We start from the raw sequence: 19,057 nt of genomic DNA, 5'->3' as shown, positions 1-19,057 counted from the left end.
AGGGAGTGCAGAGTAAAACATATTTGAATTGGGGATTTTTGAGCAATTTGCACATTTTTTAATCCAAAATATAATAGTTAACATCAAAAGTTTATATGATATGTTTAATTGTGACATTTATTATTTGTATTGTGTAACATTGTTGATATATTTTTTTCAATGTCAAATAATAATTTTGTTTTTTTGAATTTATTTATTATTTCAAAATTTTGGCAGGTTGGCCCACCTAACCCGCAACCCGTGACAGGGCGAGACGGGACGGGACGGGTTGAGGTTTTTATGGCCCGTTTAGAGGCAGGTCTAAACAGGCCGCGAGTAGTGGCGGCGCGGCGCGGCCTGACCCGACCTTTCTGACAGCTCTAGAAATTACCAAATGTCACTTGTATCATGCATACTATAGAAACCAAATATAGAAATGCATACTCCAAACTCCATCAACGTAAAATTAATTCATTATCAGATTTGGCAGTACTCTGTACAATTGTAGCTGAATATTTTTGACACCAAACAAGGAAAATTGCCCTATATTAGTATATGATCTTGCAGTGGTTTCTGCTTTTTTGTGATTTTCCATTTTGTGGCTTTGATTGCCTTTTAAAATTTGGTGTTCAAATTTCAAGAAAGGGTTAGTTTAATTTGGGATACTATCATCAGCTAATAATCTGATTTTATGATTAAACTACAGACTTTGACCAACCGAAAAACCAAAGAATCGAGAGTTTTCCTACTGTCTTAAGCCAAGAAATCACAATATTCTATGGATGAATTGCCAATTTATAGTTTAATAGTCAGTTGTAGTTCTATATCTTTATATTTTTGAAGCTAAAAAAAATAAGAATAATACTAAAGGTACAACATATATCGTGTACAACGATATTTACAACAAATATATAGTAAGATTTTCCTATTATATCGCGATATTTTACATTCAATTTATCATGAGATTTTGATAAATGAAATTTTTGTATTGAATTTTTTGTTTTATACAAATTGATATACAAATTTGGTTGTACAAGTAGCATGGCTCAAAAAACAAATATATACAGTTTCCAAAAAATATAATATATAATAATAATAATAATAATAATAATAATAATAATATAAATATCATTATTTGTCGTCCCCTTCAAGTATTTCCTACCAAGTCAATCTCTGACACAGAGACGCTCATCGTGAAGAAGAGAAAAATTGGTGGCGATGGGAGCGATAACAGAAGAGCAAGCGGAGATAATTAAGCCTCTTAATGACAAAAGGGAGTATAGAAGAATAGTTATGCAGAATAATCTTGAAGTTCTTCTCATCAGCGACACAGAAACCGATAAAGTATGGTTTCTTCTGAATTAAATTTTCTGTTCGTCAAAATTCCATTGTTTTTTCTGTTTAATCATTTGGTTGAGTTTATATGGGTTTTGTTATTTTTGTGAAAATACCAGAGTTTTTGTTAATTCTTTGATTGAGTTTATCTGGGTTCTACTTTATGTTATGTAAATCAATTAAATCCTCGGGCTAATTGCATTCACAACCCATGAAAAATTTAAAAGCGTCCCTCAAAAATATTAATAGGCTAATGCATCCCTAAGTTTTTTAAAATGTAGCACATTTCACCCCTATTTTATACAAATTCGGACACATTTATACCTCTCACAGGGGTTTTTATGCTAATTTTTTTAAAACATAAGGTCTAACATGCTATTAATTTTACACAGAATGTTTTATGACTTTAGAAGTTTGAATGCAATTAGCTCTAAATCCCTCCTATGGTTATAATTCTTAAAGTTTCGATCTTTTGGTTTGACTTGGGGTGCAGTGTGCTGCGTCCATGGACGTTCGTGTTGGTTCTTTCAGTGATCCTGAGGGACTCGAAGGCCTGGCCCATTTTCTGGGTAATAAAGATTGAATGATATTTCTGTCTTGTGAAGGATGATGATTTGAATTTCTCTGCTTGCATTTTGTCGATTTCAACAAGCAAAAGAAAGGCAAATAATGAGAAACCTTTATTTTTATTTTTATTTTTATTTTTATCAGAAAACTAATTAGTAAAACATTATCAATCTTCTTTTTGGTTTATGTGATACATTATTAAGAAACATAACAGGTTTGTGGCACGTGGGAAATCTTGGGAGAAAAGAAAGGAATTTCTAGAGAAAATAGGGAGAGAACCCTGTGCCTATTTTGTTTGTTACTTCGAAGCATCATGAATATGTTATGTTTTAATATAATTTAACTCAGTGTGCCCAGTTGAGTACAAATCTCTCTGTTTTATTCAGGCTTTTTATTGTAATTTGAAGCATGGCATCTAAAGAGTTAGGTTATACTTGCATTCATTTAGTAAGAATTGGTTTTTTCTTCATCTTTGAGCCTTCATGCTCAGAGAAGCCATATTTTCCTTTTCATTTTGCATTCTGGATTGCTATGAAACTGTAATGATTGTATTATTCCATGATGTGTTTGTGATAACTTTTTGATATAACATGGTTCAGAGCATATGCTTTTTTATGCAAGTGAAAAGTATCCAGAGGAGGATAGTTACTCTAAATACATCAGTGAGGTAATTGATTAACTTTTCTTTCTCGAGATTAAATTATTGTCATTGTTTATCTCTGGCAGTAAACCATGAATTTAGTTTTGATGTCTGCATTTCCAGGTTGTGTTGTTTCTATGCCTGATGAACCAGATAGAATCATAGAAGAGCTTTTAAGTATTTTTACTCCAAAAATAATTTTTTTCTATTATTCTCGTCTTTTTTAGCATGGAGGTAGCACAAATGCATTTACATCATCTGAACACACCAACTACTACTTTGATGTTAATCCTGATTATTTTGAAGAAGCCTTGGATCGGTAAAACTTTATTTCCATGAAGTCTTTTGGCTGTTTTAGTTTCATTTTTTCTTATAGGACGGGTAACTGTGACTTCTCTTTCAGATTTTCCCAGTTTTTCATCAAACCATTAATGTCAGCTGATGCTACCACAAGAGAAATAAAAGCTGTTGATTCTGGTCAGAACTTGATCTTGCAGCTAGTGCATTCATTTTCTTTGAATCTTATTGACCCCCCCCCCCCCCCCCCCCTCTCTTTCTATTTCTTTTTCATCTTCAGAGAATCAAAAGAATTTGTTATCTGATGTTTGGAGAATGAACCAGGTTCTTTCCTTCCATATGCTTAAATAAGGAAACCTATTCTTGTTGTCCTATAAGTTCTAGAAAGTTCATTGATGCGACCACGGGAATATAGATAGAACGAATAATCAAGAGAATTAAGGATGCTGTAAATGAAAGTATATTGACGAAGTAATGTTCTGAAATTGAAATTTACAACTCAAAATGGAAATACGATAATAAGAACGAAAGAAAGTATGAACTCTCTCCCCTGCTGCACTCTCAACGAGTAACTCACTCACAAAGTAATTTTCTGCCTTACTCCCCTCGCCTCACCCTTCCCCTTTTTATTCCGGTCACCCCAACTTTCTTTCCCTCATAACCAACTTTCCCCCCAGTGTTGTGGGCCTTACGCCACCTTGAATACACTTTGTAGATGTACCTCTTTTGCCCAAGAATATGTTTGGGCTTTTTTCCTTCCAACTCCCCACCCCTATCATTCATGATGAAAGGCAAAAACGTGTTCTTTCTCCTTCATGGAGGTGGAAAAAAATGCACCTTTTTTTTATGTGTTCTGATTTTCCGTTTACTTGTTCGCTTAGGAACCCTTTATGGTTCAAACCGGACTTCAGTTCTCATCCAAAATGTATATTTTTCTTTTTAAAATGTTTATTAAACTAGCTTATTTATCATGCCCTATAACCACTTGTTTACTTGAATTCCCGTGCTGCTATCCCTCTATAGGTGTAGATTTTCTTTTGTCAGTTATGGTTCTAATATCTTAGATATGGGTCAAAGGAAAATATTTAGGTTTACTATTCTTATTTGTGAGACAATGAGTATTTGTGACTGACTTTGGAGATAAGGCAATCAGGACATCTTCTGATGGAGAAGATTTTCGGATGGCAGGATACTTTGTGCTTGATTTCATTGCAATTTTTTTTCTGCATATAATCAGGAGATGGTCATTGGCTTGTTCAAAAGTAGTACTGATCTAGTCTTTTTAAGTTAACTACTCGACTCTTTATGTGCGAATTGAATGTCGAATTAAATGCTTTACTCTTTAGGCTAGTGGAACTGCATCTCTAATCAAATGTAAATTTAAATTGTTTTTAAAAATTAAGTTTGAACAAACAATTGGTGAGGAACAAAATGAATGATAAAACCATTAAGAGAAAGTATTTTTCTTTATGCTAACAATATGTTTGGTTGATTTAAAAATAGGATTTGGATTTGAAATTCCATTTTGATGTTTGACAAAACTTTAAAATCTAATTTCGAATTTGATTTAACCATAAAAATAATTTATTTTATGTTATAAATTATTGTATTGCTTATTTTTAAAATGATTTGTTTATTAATAATATTTATATAAATTCTCATTTATCATTGATAAAGGAAAAAAATTTATTTTTGAACATATGAAAATATTTTTTTTACTAAATAGCTTTTTTAAGAAGTGAAAAAATATAAGGTTTATAAAGTGGAAATTAAATATTAATTTATCAAATTTTGATAAATTGGGTTTTAAGTGTTAAAACAACAATTTCAAAAGAAATGATATATAGAGTTTGTTTATATAAAAATATTGTTAATTGATTTTGAAATAATTTTCTCCAGTGCACACACACACACAATATAACTGTGTGTGAATTGATAATAAAGGTTTTTGGATGAATGGTACTTTATAAAATTTGAGAAGAAAATTTAAAATTTATGAGCAAGTAATACGAATTTATTTTGATCATTTCTGATAAAAAAAATTATACAAATTGATTATAAACATAATTATATTTCCTTTTACAACGTAAATCCCATGAAATCCTACCTATCTTGCAAGAATTTCACCTAGTTAAATGAAATCCGACCAAATTCCATCAAATACCAATCACATTTTGAAATTACATCTTTCCAAACACTACTAAAATGGTATTTTCAATTCCAAATCCCATAAAATTCCATCAAATCCTATGCTTCCAAACACACTGTAAGGAACTGCATGTATCTTATTTATTGTGAGCATATATATGTTACCTATCTTTGCCCCCAGAAATCATCCGTAGGGATGAGAATTAATCGTTTAAGTTGTTTGTCTGTGACTCTGCAGCTTCAAAAACATTTAAGTGTCAAAGATCATCCATACCACAAATTCAGCACAGGTTGACGAGTATCATTTTCATTCTCTTAATATTACACTTTAACTTATTCAATGCTCGATCCTATTGTTTATGCTTTAAAAAATTCATTGTTTTGATTAATGTTGTTACTATTCATCCTTCAAATATCACGAGAGTTTTGAAGATCATCTGCATTTTCTTATCTTATCGATGGAAACTTTTTATGTATGAACATCAATCAACTGTTGGTTAACTTTGTGAATCTACAATACCCTCCTTTCCACCCACTCTCACTGCCACCAGACACTGATCCATTGGATAAAGAATCACAATCTTGGTAAAAGACATATGTATTGAGTTTGTGAAGCTGCCATGGCACTGTGAATAGTACCAGTCAGTTTAGCTTTGAAGGAGCACACTGTTATGGCCACCAACAATAACACAATTCCAGGAAACACAAAAGCTAGACCTATGGATCAAGAGAAGCAAAATGGTATTTATATCAATTGATAAGTTCGATAGCATAGAAAAGTTATACAAAAATGAGTCCTCCCCACTCCACTCAAGAGGAAAGTTTACTCTTGTCTTAGCTAAGCTAGATCTCACGTAACAAAATTCTGGTATATCTCACTACAGCCCTCACTCCTCATTTTATTCCCTTCCCCCATGCCTAACAAACTAGTCGCTCCCTCACGTGCTATTGGATCTTCTCTGATACGCATTATGAATTGGTGGTCTTTTTCCATGGGCTGTTGACACAAACCCGATCTCTTCTGGGCTTGGGCTTAATAATATTCTTACCGTAACAATATCTCTCTCTTGAAAATTCAACCTCATCTTCAAGGTTGAAACTTGAAACTTTATCTTCTATGAATTCAGCATCCTTCCAAGTTCCAACCAACATCAAAGTCAAAGACAATCAGCTCAAAACCAAGGTTGTAGTACGTTACCAAGATACAGAAAATAAGAGGGTACCCGATGATTTAACTGTAGTAGAAATATGTCAATGGTAGAGGTAGCTTTCTGGAGGTGACTAAATACGCTCAAAGGGGGTTCAAGCAGCGCATTATTGTACTAGCGGATATGTAGGGTGGGGGTGGAAATGCTTGGCCTACCACTTGTTCAGATTTGTCCGGAATAGGAGTGTTAATGAAGCCCATCCTAGAGAAAACAGGAATCGGTTTGGGGAGTTTGCGCATAATGGTAAAGACATATCGAAGAACATTGACACTGATTCGAGGAGCATTGACGCCAAGGCTAATATCCGTCCCTGTCTAGTTAAAGAGTGGAAGGAAGCTGTTATTATCACTAAGGCAAGGGTTAATTTCTCGTGGGAGCTGTGCGTACTGTTTTGGGAAAGGCTGTTAAGAGGCAGATTGAGATTTTTCCGTTTCAAGCAAATAAAGCAGTGTGGTGGCCTATTAACGAGGAGGAGGCAGCCTATTACTTGACAATGAAGAAGTGCTTCTTCGAGAGTAGGGTTACCGTGTCTTTTGAGGCTTGGAGGCAAGAGATCAATAGGGAAGAGGAGGTGTTTGAATGTTGTAGCAGCTGGGTGAGAATTTCTGGAATTCCATGGGACTTATGGACGACAGATCTCTTTAAAATAGTGGGAGAGCAGTGTGGAGGTTTGTTGGATATTAGCGAGGACACTCTTCTGCTTAAAGACCTGTCTGCTGCCAAAATCAAAGTTGTAGGTCTTGTTGGTGGCTTCATTAATAGATTCATGCAGATTCAGACAATTCGTGGCCCCTTGGTTGTCCGTATTGCCGTAGATTCGGTCAATATAGCAGCATACGATGTATACGAGAAACGGTCTTATGCCCAGGTAGTGATTGAAGGGAAGAAGGTGATGGCAGGTTGGGGTGGTATGAAGAAGCCCGCGGCTGTTGGGAGTGGGAATGGGCTTGTATCCGAAGTGGCTCATTGCGGGAGGCAAGAAGATAAAATTGATCAAAAGGCGAGGGATGTGGGGAAGATTTATGGCCATACTCGTATCGTTGATGGTATGGAAGTTTTTGTCAATACGGGACAGGGCATCATCAAATATAAAGACGAGGAGTGTTGCAATGGTAATAGATCTTGCGGTTCGGAACCTTTGTTCGGAGGTCGACAGGTTAAGATCCTCAAAAGGATTTGTCCTAAAGGGGCTGGGGAATTCAAAAGAGGATTTGTCCAATCTTCGGCGGAGATGGAGGGGGCTATGGCAGAAACCTCTAGTCAAGGGGAGAAGAGCAGGTTAGGAGCAAAGAATTTGGCGTTCGTGTACAGCCGTAGGAAATCAAAAAAACAAGTTGATCTTTTTAGTGAGCAAGTGGTAAGGGTGAATGCACAGCTTTTCGAGATGGAAGACTATGGAATGTGGGAGGATAAGGCATTAAAGGACTTGACAGGGATGGCCTCGGAGCAGGATTCCGAGTCTACGGAACCGGAAAGTACGATTTCAGCAAGCTCGGATGTTTCAGCACCGTCTTCTATGGGGTTGGAGGACATTGGGGGCCTTTTCGCATCTTCTCCGAGCGAGGTACAATTCTCTTCTAAAATTCCTCCTTTTGATCAATCTTCTTCTTCCTTTTCCTTCGTTCCAGTGTCGATATTGTCGGAGGGCGGGTCAGAGGGGGGGTAGGGGAGGTGAGACAGCCACTGTTTGGGGAAAAGCCAGGTTTGTCAAAGAATGTTGTCCATGGTTCTGAGCATGTAAGATGGGGGCTGGACAGGAAATGGTACCGCGAATGGTGGAGTTGGAGAGTGGTGAGGCTTGTCTTTTGGAAATGGGAGTCCGGAAGGTGGATCTCCTGGTTGAGGGTTTTAAAGTTAGTTAATTAATGAAAATTTGCTCCTGGAATATTAGAGGTGGAGGATCGAGCAATCGAAGAGGTCTTATTCGAGCTATTTTGAGGAAAGAAAGACCAGATTTGGTGGTACTCCAGGAAATCAAAAGAGTGGTGGTGGATAGAAGATTTATTGCCAGCATGTGAAAATCAAGGTTTGTGGAGTGGGTCACTTTACCGGCTATTGGTCGATCAGGAGGTATTATGGTAATGTGGGATCCAAGAGTAGTCTCGGTCAAGGACAATCTGATTGGGGAATTCTCGGTTTCGGTCTGTATTGAGAAAGATAGTGACATCAAATAGTGGTTTACTGCGGTGTATGGGCCCTGTAATCCAAGATTGAGACAGAATTTTTGGGATGAATTGGCTGGTTTGAGAGTTTTATGTGGGGAGAAATGGTGTCTAGGAGGGGATTTCAATGTAGTGAGATCTTTAAGTGAAAAGCTGAATAGCACACCTATAACAACGAGCATGAACTGTTTTGACTCTCTAATACAGGAATTGGAGCTGGTTGACCCGCCTTTGTTGAATGCGAAATTCACTTGGTCTAATTTGAGGGCGGATCCTATTTGCTGCAGATTAGACAGATTCTTATTTTTGGGAGGGTGGACGGAGGTCTATCCCTTTTATAGACAGACTGTTCTTCCTCGAATGACCTCGGACCATTTTCCAGTTATTCTTGACACGGAGAAAATCAAGTGGGGACCATCTCCCTTTCGATTTGAGAATGTGTGGCTTAAAGACACAAGCTTCAAATCCTCTATCATCTCATGGTGGAACAATGCAGCATTTCAAGGTTGGGAAGGGTATAAATTTATGCAGAAACTTAAAGCCATAAAATGCGACTTTAAAAGGTGGAACATAGAGAGTTTCGGGCTGGTGGAAGTCAAATGCGCTGAATTGAGGGAAAAAATCAAAAGACTAGACGAGATGGAAAGTGAGGGATTAGGATCAGAGGAGGTGGCCTTCGACAGGAAGGAAGCCAAATGTGCTCTGGAAGAATTGGTGTGTCGAAGGAATCAGATTGACAATCAAAAAGCAAAGGTGAAGTGGGTGAGAGAAGGGGACAACAATACTAAGTTTTTTCATTCTCTTTTGAATCTGCGGAAGAGTAAGGCTACACAATCAACAAGGTGGAAAGAGATGATGGGTCAGTTACTAATGATGAAGACCAAATAGAAACAATCATAGTGAAGTTTTTCAAAGACTTGTACAGCAAATCAGAGGTGATGGGGTGGGGTGTTGAGGGAGTGGAATGGTGTCCTATTGATGAGGAGATAGCTTTAGAGATGGAGAAACCGTTCTCTGAGGAGGAGGTCAAGAAAGCAGTGTTTGATTGTGACGGTTGCAAGGCCCCGGGACCGGATGGATTTACAATGGCCTTTTATCAGGGGTGTTGGGATATTGTTAAAGGAGACTTGTTGATGGTGTTTAATGAATTCTTTGAAGGGGTGTTATCAACGGCATCACGAATGAAACTTACATCTGTCTAATACCAAAGAAGCAAGAGTCCATAAAGGTGAAAGATTTTAGGCCTATCAGTCTCACTACTAGTCTGTACAAGATAATAGCCAAGGTTCTTTCTGCTAGGCTAAAGAAATGTTTGTCTTACACAATAGCAGAGTCTCAGAATGCTTTCATAGACGGGCGACAAATTCTTGATTGTTGCCTTATAGCGAATGAGATTGTAGAGGAGAGGAGGGGGAAGAAACAGAAGGGTTTGGTCTTCAAGGTTGATTTCGAAAAAGCTTACGACAATGTGGATTGGAACTTCCTGGATTTTGTCCTAATGAAGAAAGGGTTTGGAAATAGATGGAGAAAATGGATCAAAGGTTGTGTCACGAGTGTCTATTTTTCGGTTATGATCAATGGGAGGCCTAGGGGCAAATTTCGAGGTCAGAAAGGGCTCAGGCAAGGGGATCCGTTATCACCGTTCCTGTTAAATTTGGTGGTTGATGTGTTGGGAAGACTGATTGATAAGGCTAAATCTAGGGATTTCATACGGGGATTGGAGGTGGTCTGAGAAAAGTTAGAAATATCTCATATTCAATTCGCGGACGACACTCTGTTTTTTGTTAAAGAAGAGGGTCATCTTCGGTTTCTGGTAGAAGTGATCAGAGCTTTTTGCGACATGTCAGGTTTAAGAATTAATTTGGAGAAGAGTGCCCTGTTAGGCATCAATTGTGAAGAGGTAGTGGAAGAGTTATCACGACAGATTGGGTGCGGCAGGGAGGATTGGCCCATTAAATACCAAAATGAAGCTTTTAATGGATTCCCTCCCAATGGGCCTCCCTAAATATTTAATGGGCCAATCCTCCCTTGGGAGGGAATCCATTAAAAGCTTCATTTTGGGAACCAGTTTTAACTAAGCTATCCAAGAAATTGGCTAGTTGGAAGAAGGCGTTTTTGTCAAAAGGGGGACGGTTAACCTTGATCGCTGCAGTTCTGAATGCGATGCCGATATATTTCATGTCTTTATTCCGAGTACCCAAGGGCATAGCGGAGGAGATGGAGAAGATAATGAGGAATTTTCTGTGGAATGGGGCTGATGGCGACCGACATTGTCACTTGGTTGCTTGGGAGCAGGTATGCAAGCCCAAAGAGAGAGGGGGGCTGTGCATTGGGAATATTTGTTTGAGGAATAGGGCTTTGTTGGGAAAGATGGTGGAGGTTTTTGGTTGAGGATGAACCGGTGTGGAAAAAAGTCATACTGAGTAAATACGGGCTACAAGAGAACGGATGGGATGCGGGGTTAGCAAAGAATGTCACTTTCAGATGTCCATGGAAATTTATTTCTTGATCTTATTTGGCTTTTCACCCATTAGTGAGGACAGTGGTTAAAGGGGGGACTAAGGTTAGGTTTTGGGAAGATAGGTGGTGGGGGAATTCTTCCTTTCGGGATTTGTTCCCATCTTTATATTAGATTTCGTCGGTTCATAATCAACCTATTTCCTTTTTTGCATCCTTTGAATTTCATTCAGCTTCTCCTTCATGGGATTTGCATCTTAGAAGGGTGTTGAGGGATGATGAGTTAGATGAGCTAAATGCATTGTTAGGAGTTTTAGATAGGGTGAGATTGGTTGAAGGGGTGGACGACATAAAAGTATGGGACGGGGATTCATCAGGTGTCTTTTCAGTCAAGTCTTTCTTCGAGTCTTTCTTTTCTAGTAGTGTCTTCCCAGCCTTTTCATTTCTCAATGCTATTTGGAAGGCTCCGGTTCCAACTAAGGTTCAAGGTTTCTCTTGGACCGCAGTGTTGGGCAAGGTGCCGACCTCGGATATGATGCAAAGAAGGTGGCCCACTTGTGCTCTATGCCCCAATTGGTGTGTGCTGTGTCGAAAAGAGAGGGAAACGCAAGATCACATGTTATTTCATTGTTCTTTCACGAGTGGGCTTTGGGCGCGGGCCTTGACAGAGATGAGGTTGGTTTGGGCAGCTCCGAGATCAACGCAAGACTTATTTGCTATTGATCTCGGACATCCTTTGGGCGAGAAAGGGTTAATATTTTGGAGCGTCTGTTGGTTAGTGTGGCTAGAGAGAAATAGAAGAATTTTTGAAGAAACTGAAGAATCGGTCGACGAATGATGGGAAAGGATCAAAATTCAAGTTTCAACGTGGATAGGATCTCTTGTACTTTTTCAAAATGTTTCCATCTCGGATTTATTACGAGACTGGGCGTTTGCATTTTGTTCATAAGGATAGGTTTTTGAAGGATAGGATCATGATAGCCTTCTAGGCAATGGCGGATCACTTATCTGCTTTCTGTAAATAATCCTTTTATATTAATTTATATAATATGTTTCTTATAAAAAAAAAAAGAAATGTGCATTTTGGTTCAAATTCAAGTGCCTTATTCTTCTCTAAACGGGTTTTCAAGAAAATAAAGCTGCTAGAGCGTTCCCACAACTCCACAGTCGCTACATCTTGCATGGTTCCATATTTTTTTTTTATAAGAAACAACATTATATTAATTACGATAAAATTATAGAGTACAATATGCGAACAAGTGATCCACCGTCGACAAAGAAGTTGTCATGATCCTACCCCTTTCAACAATAGGCAAAAGCCCAATCTCGTAATAAATCCGAGATTGAAACATTCTGAAAATCTACATGAGACCCAATCCAAGTAGAAACTCGTATTTTGATCCTTTCCCAATACTCGTCAATCGACTGTTCAAAGTCTTCAAATATTCTTCTATTTCTCTCCAACCACATGGACCAGCATGTGCCATGAACGATCACCCTCCAAAAGATTCTTCCTTTCTCGCCCAAAAGATGTCCAAGATCTATAGCGAATAAATCTTGCGTTGATCTTGGAGCCACCCAAACCAGCCTCATCTCTGCCAAGGCTCTTGCATGGTTCCATATTCAACATCAATAAGAATCAGGTCCTTTGCTTTTGGCACCCACACACCGGCAACTTTATCAATTTAATTTTGCCATCTGCCCTTCTTCCAGTCCTTTTTTCCCATTTTGTCTTTTTGCAGCCCTGTTTCTTGTTAGCTGTGAGGCCCTTTCCCACAATGACAAACAAGAAGGAATCCTTTCCCTTTCCCCCAAACGTGTATAATCGTTGGACGCTTTAAGTGTAAAACTAATTCTTGATCAGCATAACCCGGCTCGAGATTCATCAGCAACCTGACCTCCAGTTTCAACATAGGATACCTTAATCGAGAAAAAAATGCCAAAATGCGAGCCAGGAAGGAATGTGTATAGGACCAATCAGTCACTATACCTGGAGAAAAAAACCCAACTGCCTACAGAATATAATTTGTAAGCATATTTGATGGGACCACAATCCTGATGACCCTTCACCGAATCACCGTTGCTATTATTTTTTGGTCGGCAACACCATATCCACTGCCCCAATGACCCATTATTATTCTTACCCCAAGACTGCGAGCTTCACTTCCATCTTTAGTAAACTTATTAACCAAACATTCAGCTGCACAACTCTCTGCAAATACTCTTAGAAGAAAATGGAATAACTATTCGAACTCCAAACCCCCATAATCCCTCCATCGTACAAAGTAACAAATTAAACTCTGGTAAGTATGTTGTTCCTTGCTTCGACTGAGTGAAAAAATAGCTTTAGCAAAATTTACCAGCAAATTCTTGTTCCTATAACTCCTAATTCGTCGACCATGGGATCTGTGCAATATTACCATTCCTTCTCACTTTTGATTGTGTCATTTTGATAAACTGTAACGATGCTAATTGTTTGGGCTCATAAGACATACCAGCTACATGGTTGGTTAAGGAATGACCCATATGAGCCCAACCCAAGACATTATAAATCGGTGGTTTTTTCCATTGGCTGTTGACAATAGCCCAATCACGTTTTTTTTGGGTAGGAAACAATATTATATTAGAATATAAACAATTATTCATTACAAAAAGCGGACCAGCAGTCCGCACTGGACAAGTATAACTCGGGACATATTAACTGAATACAAAACTCCAATCCCTCAATAAATTTGAAACCCATAATTTCTTAAACTCAATATGCTTCCTTATCCATGTCGAAAACCCATAACTTAATCTCTTATGGGCTTGAGCTTAATAATATTCTTCCCTTAAAACACACACACAAACACTACAAAAATGACATAACTATTCAAAGTAGCTGGTACTCGTCTCTCATAAGCTTGGTACCCAGTGGTTGGGTACGGAACAAACAACCTTGGTGTGTGCGAGGTAAACATGATCCAGTCCGATGTCGATATGGTGGACAATGATTACGCGTGATGTGGTATTCCCTCCACACGCACACCAAAAAAAAAAAAAAAAACCCACCACCCACACACACCACCACCACATTATATTGGGAGTTAGAGATTATGAAAATGGTTGCATTTATTACTAAAAACCTCATTGTACTGGGTTATTATCTCATGTAGAATGTCTCATACAATTTGTGTCGGTGATCCGTGATGTGCTGGGTTGTTGCTTTTGAATGAGATGCATTGGTTTGTTTCAAACTTTTGTTCCCTTGTCTACTCTGCAAATCCTATAGGGAACTGGGATACTTTGGAGGCCCGACCAAAAGAAAGGGGGTTGGATACTAGGCAAGAGCTTCTCCGATTTTATAATGAAAATTATTCAGCCAATCGCATGCATCTGGTAATATATGCTAAAGGTAATGATTAGGATCTATTACAGATGCTATAGACCTTGGTGTTACATAATTACAATTTGCTAATACAAATGCATCAGATGACCTTGATAAATCTGAAAGACTGGTGAAGAACAAGTTTGAGAAAATACGAAATACAGATTTAGGTTGTGTCAATTTTACTGGTCAGCCTTGTGATTCAGAAAATCTTCAGGTACTACATCTGCTCCCATATTCTTTGAATTAGATTAAGGAGAGGTATTAGGGTGCAAAACACTGTTAGCTGTTTCATTTCCCTATTGGTATGAAAGAACGCTGTTAAAAGGTTGAATTAAGATGCTGATGTTGCTTCCCTTTTTCTGAATATTTTAATAGATTATTGTCAAAACTGTACCAATTAAACAAGGTCACAAGTTGAGATTTGTATGGCCATTGACTCCTGGAATTCGTCAATACAAGGAAGGGCCAAGCAGGTATCTGGGTCATTTGATTGGCCATGAAGGAGAAGGATCTTTGTTTTACGTGTTGAAAAAGTTGGGTGGGTGTTGAACTTTCCTACTATGCCAGAGTCCTCAATTCACTGCTTCCCTACTTTCTGATTTCAAAATTAATTTTTGGAAAACTGTTGCATGTCTTGACATGCTTAGATATATATGTAGTTGTAAAATGAAGGAGATGCTATGCTATTATCTAATTTATAGCCGTTAGAGGACTTTGCGTTTGAACATTATTCTGGAGTTGGATTGGCGTTTTTATCACCAACAGTAATAGCATGAATAGGTAGTAATTAAGTCCAATTTTGAAAGGTATTCCGTCATGAAAGTATTGGAGATAATTATATGGCACTTTTCTTACCTTAATGTGCCATTGTTCTGTATTATGTTGAATTCTTACTTCAGTTTCAGATAATTCAAATTCTAATTGACTCTGATTTTGTTTTTCATCTCTACTGCCTTTGGATGCATTTCTAGTTGAGTACCTTGTCCTCATTTTTCTGCATAATTTGATAGAAAATGCACATGAATTCGATGTTTCTTTCCCATGATGGTCTTTGGATGATAGGATGAAAATAGAAAATGAATTAACAGCCCAATGTGTTGGTTTACATAGTTCAAGAGAATCGCTGTTCTTGGTGTGGCATCATATAGTGTAAAAATAATGAATTCTTTGTCTTCAGAACTACAGTTATTTCATCCATATATGATCTGTGCAGGCTGGGCTACGAGTTTATCTGCTGGTGAATCAGATTGGACTTGTGACTTCTCTTTTTTCAAAGTGGTTATTGATTTGACTGATGCTGGCCACAGTAAGTGCTGTTGCGTTTCTTCTCCCTTTTTTTTTTATCCCTTGGTCTTTTGCTCTAAGATGGATGGAACAATTCTGTTTTAGAAGGTTTGGGTATTTGTTTTTAATTTTATTCTTCTTACCATTGTGTAAGTTTTAATTTTTTATGTCACAGAGCATTTTGAGGATATCGTGGCTCTATTATTCAAGTATATTCATCTCTTGCAGCAGTCTGAACCATGCAAGTGGATATTTGATGAGGTAACAGTGATGATTTCTTTTATTTCTTTATCACACCTTTTTCTTTCTGCGTCACCTTCCATAGATTGTTCTGTTTTTCTCTATAAGCTCATGACGCACTTCGTCAAAATGTTGCTGAAATACATGGTTTTCTGTAGTCCTTGAATCGACATCAGAATTATCATTTAACTTGAATCTTGAAGAGTGAAGTTATAGTTTATAAAAAATTCTCCATCGCCAATTAATTGATGTGGAACAGATCCCAAGTCTGATATTTATAGGTTTTATGGTCCTTTAGAAGGAATGTTTACGACCATGGGAGCCTATGTTGCATGGATACGGGTACGAGTATCGTATCGGATACTACGACATGGAAAATTTTTAAAATATAAGACACGATATGGCTAGGATATGACGATTATTAAAAACTATAAAAATATTATATATATATATATATATTTAATATTAAAATTTTAAAATCCTGGAATAGAAAACCATATTTCATTGATGATGAAAGAACGAGACCAGGAAAGAAACGGGAACGAGAAAGACTGAAGAAAGAATGACTGATGCAGGGCTTTTACCATATTTCATCGATGATGAAAGAACGAGACCAGGAAAGAAACGGGAACGAGAAAGACTGAAGAAAGAATGACTGATGCAGGGCTTTTTTAGGCCCAAGTCATTTAATTTATTTATCAATCAGTCCTTAGAAATTTATTGTTTTTCAATTTAACCCTTGAAACTTTTAATTTTTTTGCAATTAAGCCCAAACGTGTCCGGAAACGTGTCCGAGCCGTGTCCGACTGGTCAAACTTTAAAAAAGTCAATGACACGGTTTTTGCCGTGTCCGACACGCGTATTTGCGTGTCGTGTCCGTGTCTGACACTTTAAAAAAAAAATTTGGAGTGTCCATGCTACATAGATGGGAGCTGATTTAGTGAACTATATTCTGGGAATGCAGTGAATCATCTCAGCCCTTTAGGCATACCTGTACGTTGACCCTTTATTAGCAAATTTTTAGCCATTCCGATAGAAAGTGAAGCTTCCTTTTCTTTGTATTTGACAGATACTAGTGTGGATTTACATGAAATGATAAGGTCTTTCGTTAGAGCTGATTTCCAAATTAAACCATTAGCTTACGCTTAGTGAAAAATTTCGTTATTTTGAAGTGCATACAATATTTGGTTTATGAAATTTGATCACGCTGTGTCTTGTTATTCACTTATTCTCTTTATTTACTAGAGCATACTGCATAGGCATTTTGTGCATGAAAGTAGTTATCATAAGGCATTTGACAGCTCCATTTTTTAAAATGTTGCTACCTGCATGCTGACTTATTCTCTTTTATTTACTAGAGCATGGGCATTCTGTGCATGAGATTGTTCTGAAATTCTAACATTATAACTTGTTAATGAAGCTTGCAGCCATTTGTGAGACTGCCTTCCACTATCAGGACAAGATTCGTCCTATAGATTATGTGGTTAATGTTGCATTTAACATGCAGGTAGCTCAATCCATCTTTATATGTGCCTGCACAGTTAATTATCAATGTTTTGTGACGAACCATTTAGTTATTTTTGGACAGTTTTTAGGACAATAGATGATGATTAATAACTAGAAAAGTATTTGTTATAAATATAGATATATGTGACTGAAGACAACAGTTTCTGAAGAACTTTTCGTGATAAACGAAACCTTATCATGATATTTGCTATTAAGCCTTTTTCTAACATGCATGAAAAGTTTATGAAACTATGGGGTTTGATATTAGAAATGCAGCTTCTGAATTAGTTTGGAATTATTGTTTGTAAAATTTATTTAATGAATTCTCTCCCTCTCTCTTCCTCTCTCTCATCCAAATGTGTAACTTTCCATGTTTACGTTTTAAAAACATGCATCAGTTCTATCCTCCAAAAGATTGGCTGGTCGGATCGTCTTTACCGTCAAAGTTCAATCCGTATATTATTCAGTCAGCATTGAAAGAGCTGAGCCCTTATAATGTTAGGTGAGTATTCTAATTATTTTCCAGTTTACACAGTTGTTTATAAGCTGCATCAATATTGTTTCATGAACCTTTGTTACTTTTAACTTCTGCAAGAAAGTGCAACGAATACAGTATCATCTCATACTCTTATTCACATTCTGTTCTGAGGAGTGGCTACAGGTAAGAAAAAAGGAAGAGAGTAGGAAGAAAAGGAAAGATTGGGAAAGTGTTCCGAGTGTATTGTTAGAAGCTTGGAATTTTGCATATTCAAATATATTTAGATGTCTCATCGTGATAAAAATACTTAATTTTCAATGTTATCTTGTTTTGAATTTATGATGGATCATTAATCTCTTTTTTACTTTAACCATGATTTATTTATATAGAATATTTTGGGAGTCAACAAAGTTTGAAGGATTCACTGATTCCATAGAGCCTTGGTATGGAACTGCATACACCGTGGAGCGATTGACTGGCTCGACTGTGGAGGTTGATTTTTGTTTATGTTATGAAACATCCTTTTCTTCCATCTTTGTAGTGTGTTTCACTTGAGGTGTTCCATCTGTTCTTGATTTACAGCAATGGATTAACACAGCTCCCAAGGAAAATCTTCATCTGCCTTCCCCTAATGTATTTATTCCAACAGACTTGTCTCTCAAAACTGTTTCTGAGCAGGTATGTTAATGTATAGCGGCATTAAGAGATTCTTGAGTTGTTTGGCATTTAAACTGAATTGTTGATATTCGCGGTTGATCCGAACAGATAAAGTTACCAGTTCTATTGAGGGAAACAACACACTCAAGGTTGTGGTACAAGCCAGATACAGCATTTTCCACTCCTAAGGCATACGTCAAGATTGATTTCAATTGTCCCTATTCTGGATGTTCCCCTGAATCAGAAGTTCTTACGGAAATATTTACACTCTTGTTGATGGACTACCTAAATGAATATGGTAAGTTTCTGATTGCTAAGATTTAATTGGACTAACCTTAATTCATTAATAAGAGAAGCTCAAAGACTTGCTGTATTTCTTCATGCTAGTTCTCACCTTGCCATCTCCCTTGTGTCAAATCCAAGATCATAAAACAAATGTTTTTCCTCTTTTTTCTGGCATGTGTCAGCATATGATGCACAGGTTGCCGGTCTTTATTATGGAGTTAACAACACGGATTATGGCTTTCAGGTGCTTATTTTTCTCTATATTTTTCGCTATGCTATTGGTGGCACATTCCACTCATTGAGTATTATTCTTATTGCTGGAGGAATTTGGAAAGAGAAACCTGTAGGATAAGCTGTGGTTCTTTATTTTACCCATTCAATTCATGGAGATGCTTACTGAATTGAGTTCAAACCTTCAAGTGTTTAAACACGTCGATTCGAAGT

The 19,057-nt window shown here is 37.3% G+C and overlaps 1 protein-coding gene across 2 annotated transcripts in view; it reads left to right on the top strand.

The window, feature by feature from the left end:
* Window positions 1–1,138: 1,138 nt before the first annotated feature.
* LOC140885051 (insulin-degrading enzyme-like 1, peroxisomal) overlaps window positions 1,139–19,057 on the top strand; it is a 42,179-nt gene continuing 24,260 nt past the window's right edge. Inside the window, exons 1-18 of one of the 2 annotated variants that reach the window (XM_073291965.1) lie at window positions 1,139–1,323; window positions 1,808–1,883; window positions 2,481–2,548; window positions 2,749–2,840; window positions 2,925–2,998; window positions 3,099–3,142; window positions 5,205–5,256; window positions 14,065–14,187; window positions 14,265–14,377; window positions 14,539–14,701; window positions 15,377–15,469; window positions 15,623–15,708; window positions 17,108–17,194; window positions 17,592–17,695; window positions 18,061–18,163; window positions 18,254–18,349; window positions 18,437–18,626; window positions 18,796–18,857. In XM_073291965.1, coding sequence (XP_073148066.1) covers window positions 1,198–1,323; window positions 1,808–1,883; window positions 2,481–2,548; window positions 2,749–2,840; window positions 2,925–2,998; window positions 3,099–3,142; window positions 5,205–5,256; window positions 14,065–14,187; window positions 14,265–14,377; window positions 14,539–14,701; window positions 15,377–15,469; window positions 15,623–15,708; window positions 17,108–17,194; window positions 17,592–17,695; window positions 18,061–18,163; window positions 18,254–18,349; window positions 18,437–18,626; window positions 18,796–18,857 — 1,752 coding nt within the window. In that variant the 5' untranslated portion in view covers window positions 1,139–1,197. The remainder of the gene's footprint in view (window positions 1,324–1,807; window positions 1,884–2,480; window positions 2,549–2,748; window positions 2,841–2,924; window positions 2,999–3,098; window positions 3,143–5,204; window positions 5,257–14,064; window positions 14,188–14,264; window positions 14,378–14,538; window positions 14,702–15,376; window positions 15,470–15,622; window positions 15,709–17,107; window positions 17,195–17,591; window positions 17,696–18,060; window positions 18,164–18,253; window positions 18,350–18,436; window positions 18,627–18,795; window positions 18,858–19,057) is intronic. The other variant, XM_073291966.1, reaches the window with a different exon arrangement.

Source organism: Henckelia pumila, chromosome 2 (genome assembly GCF_033568475.1).
Source record: "Henckelia pumila isolate YLH828 chromosome 2, ASM3356847v2, whole genome shotgun sequence".
Classification (NCBI taxonomy): Eukaryota; Viridiplantae; Streptophyta; class Magnoliopsida; order Lamiales; family Gesneriaceae; genus Henckelia; species Henckelia pumila.
This window is presented reverse-complemented; position numbering and strand designations above follow the sequence as displayed.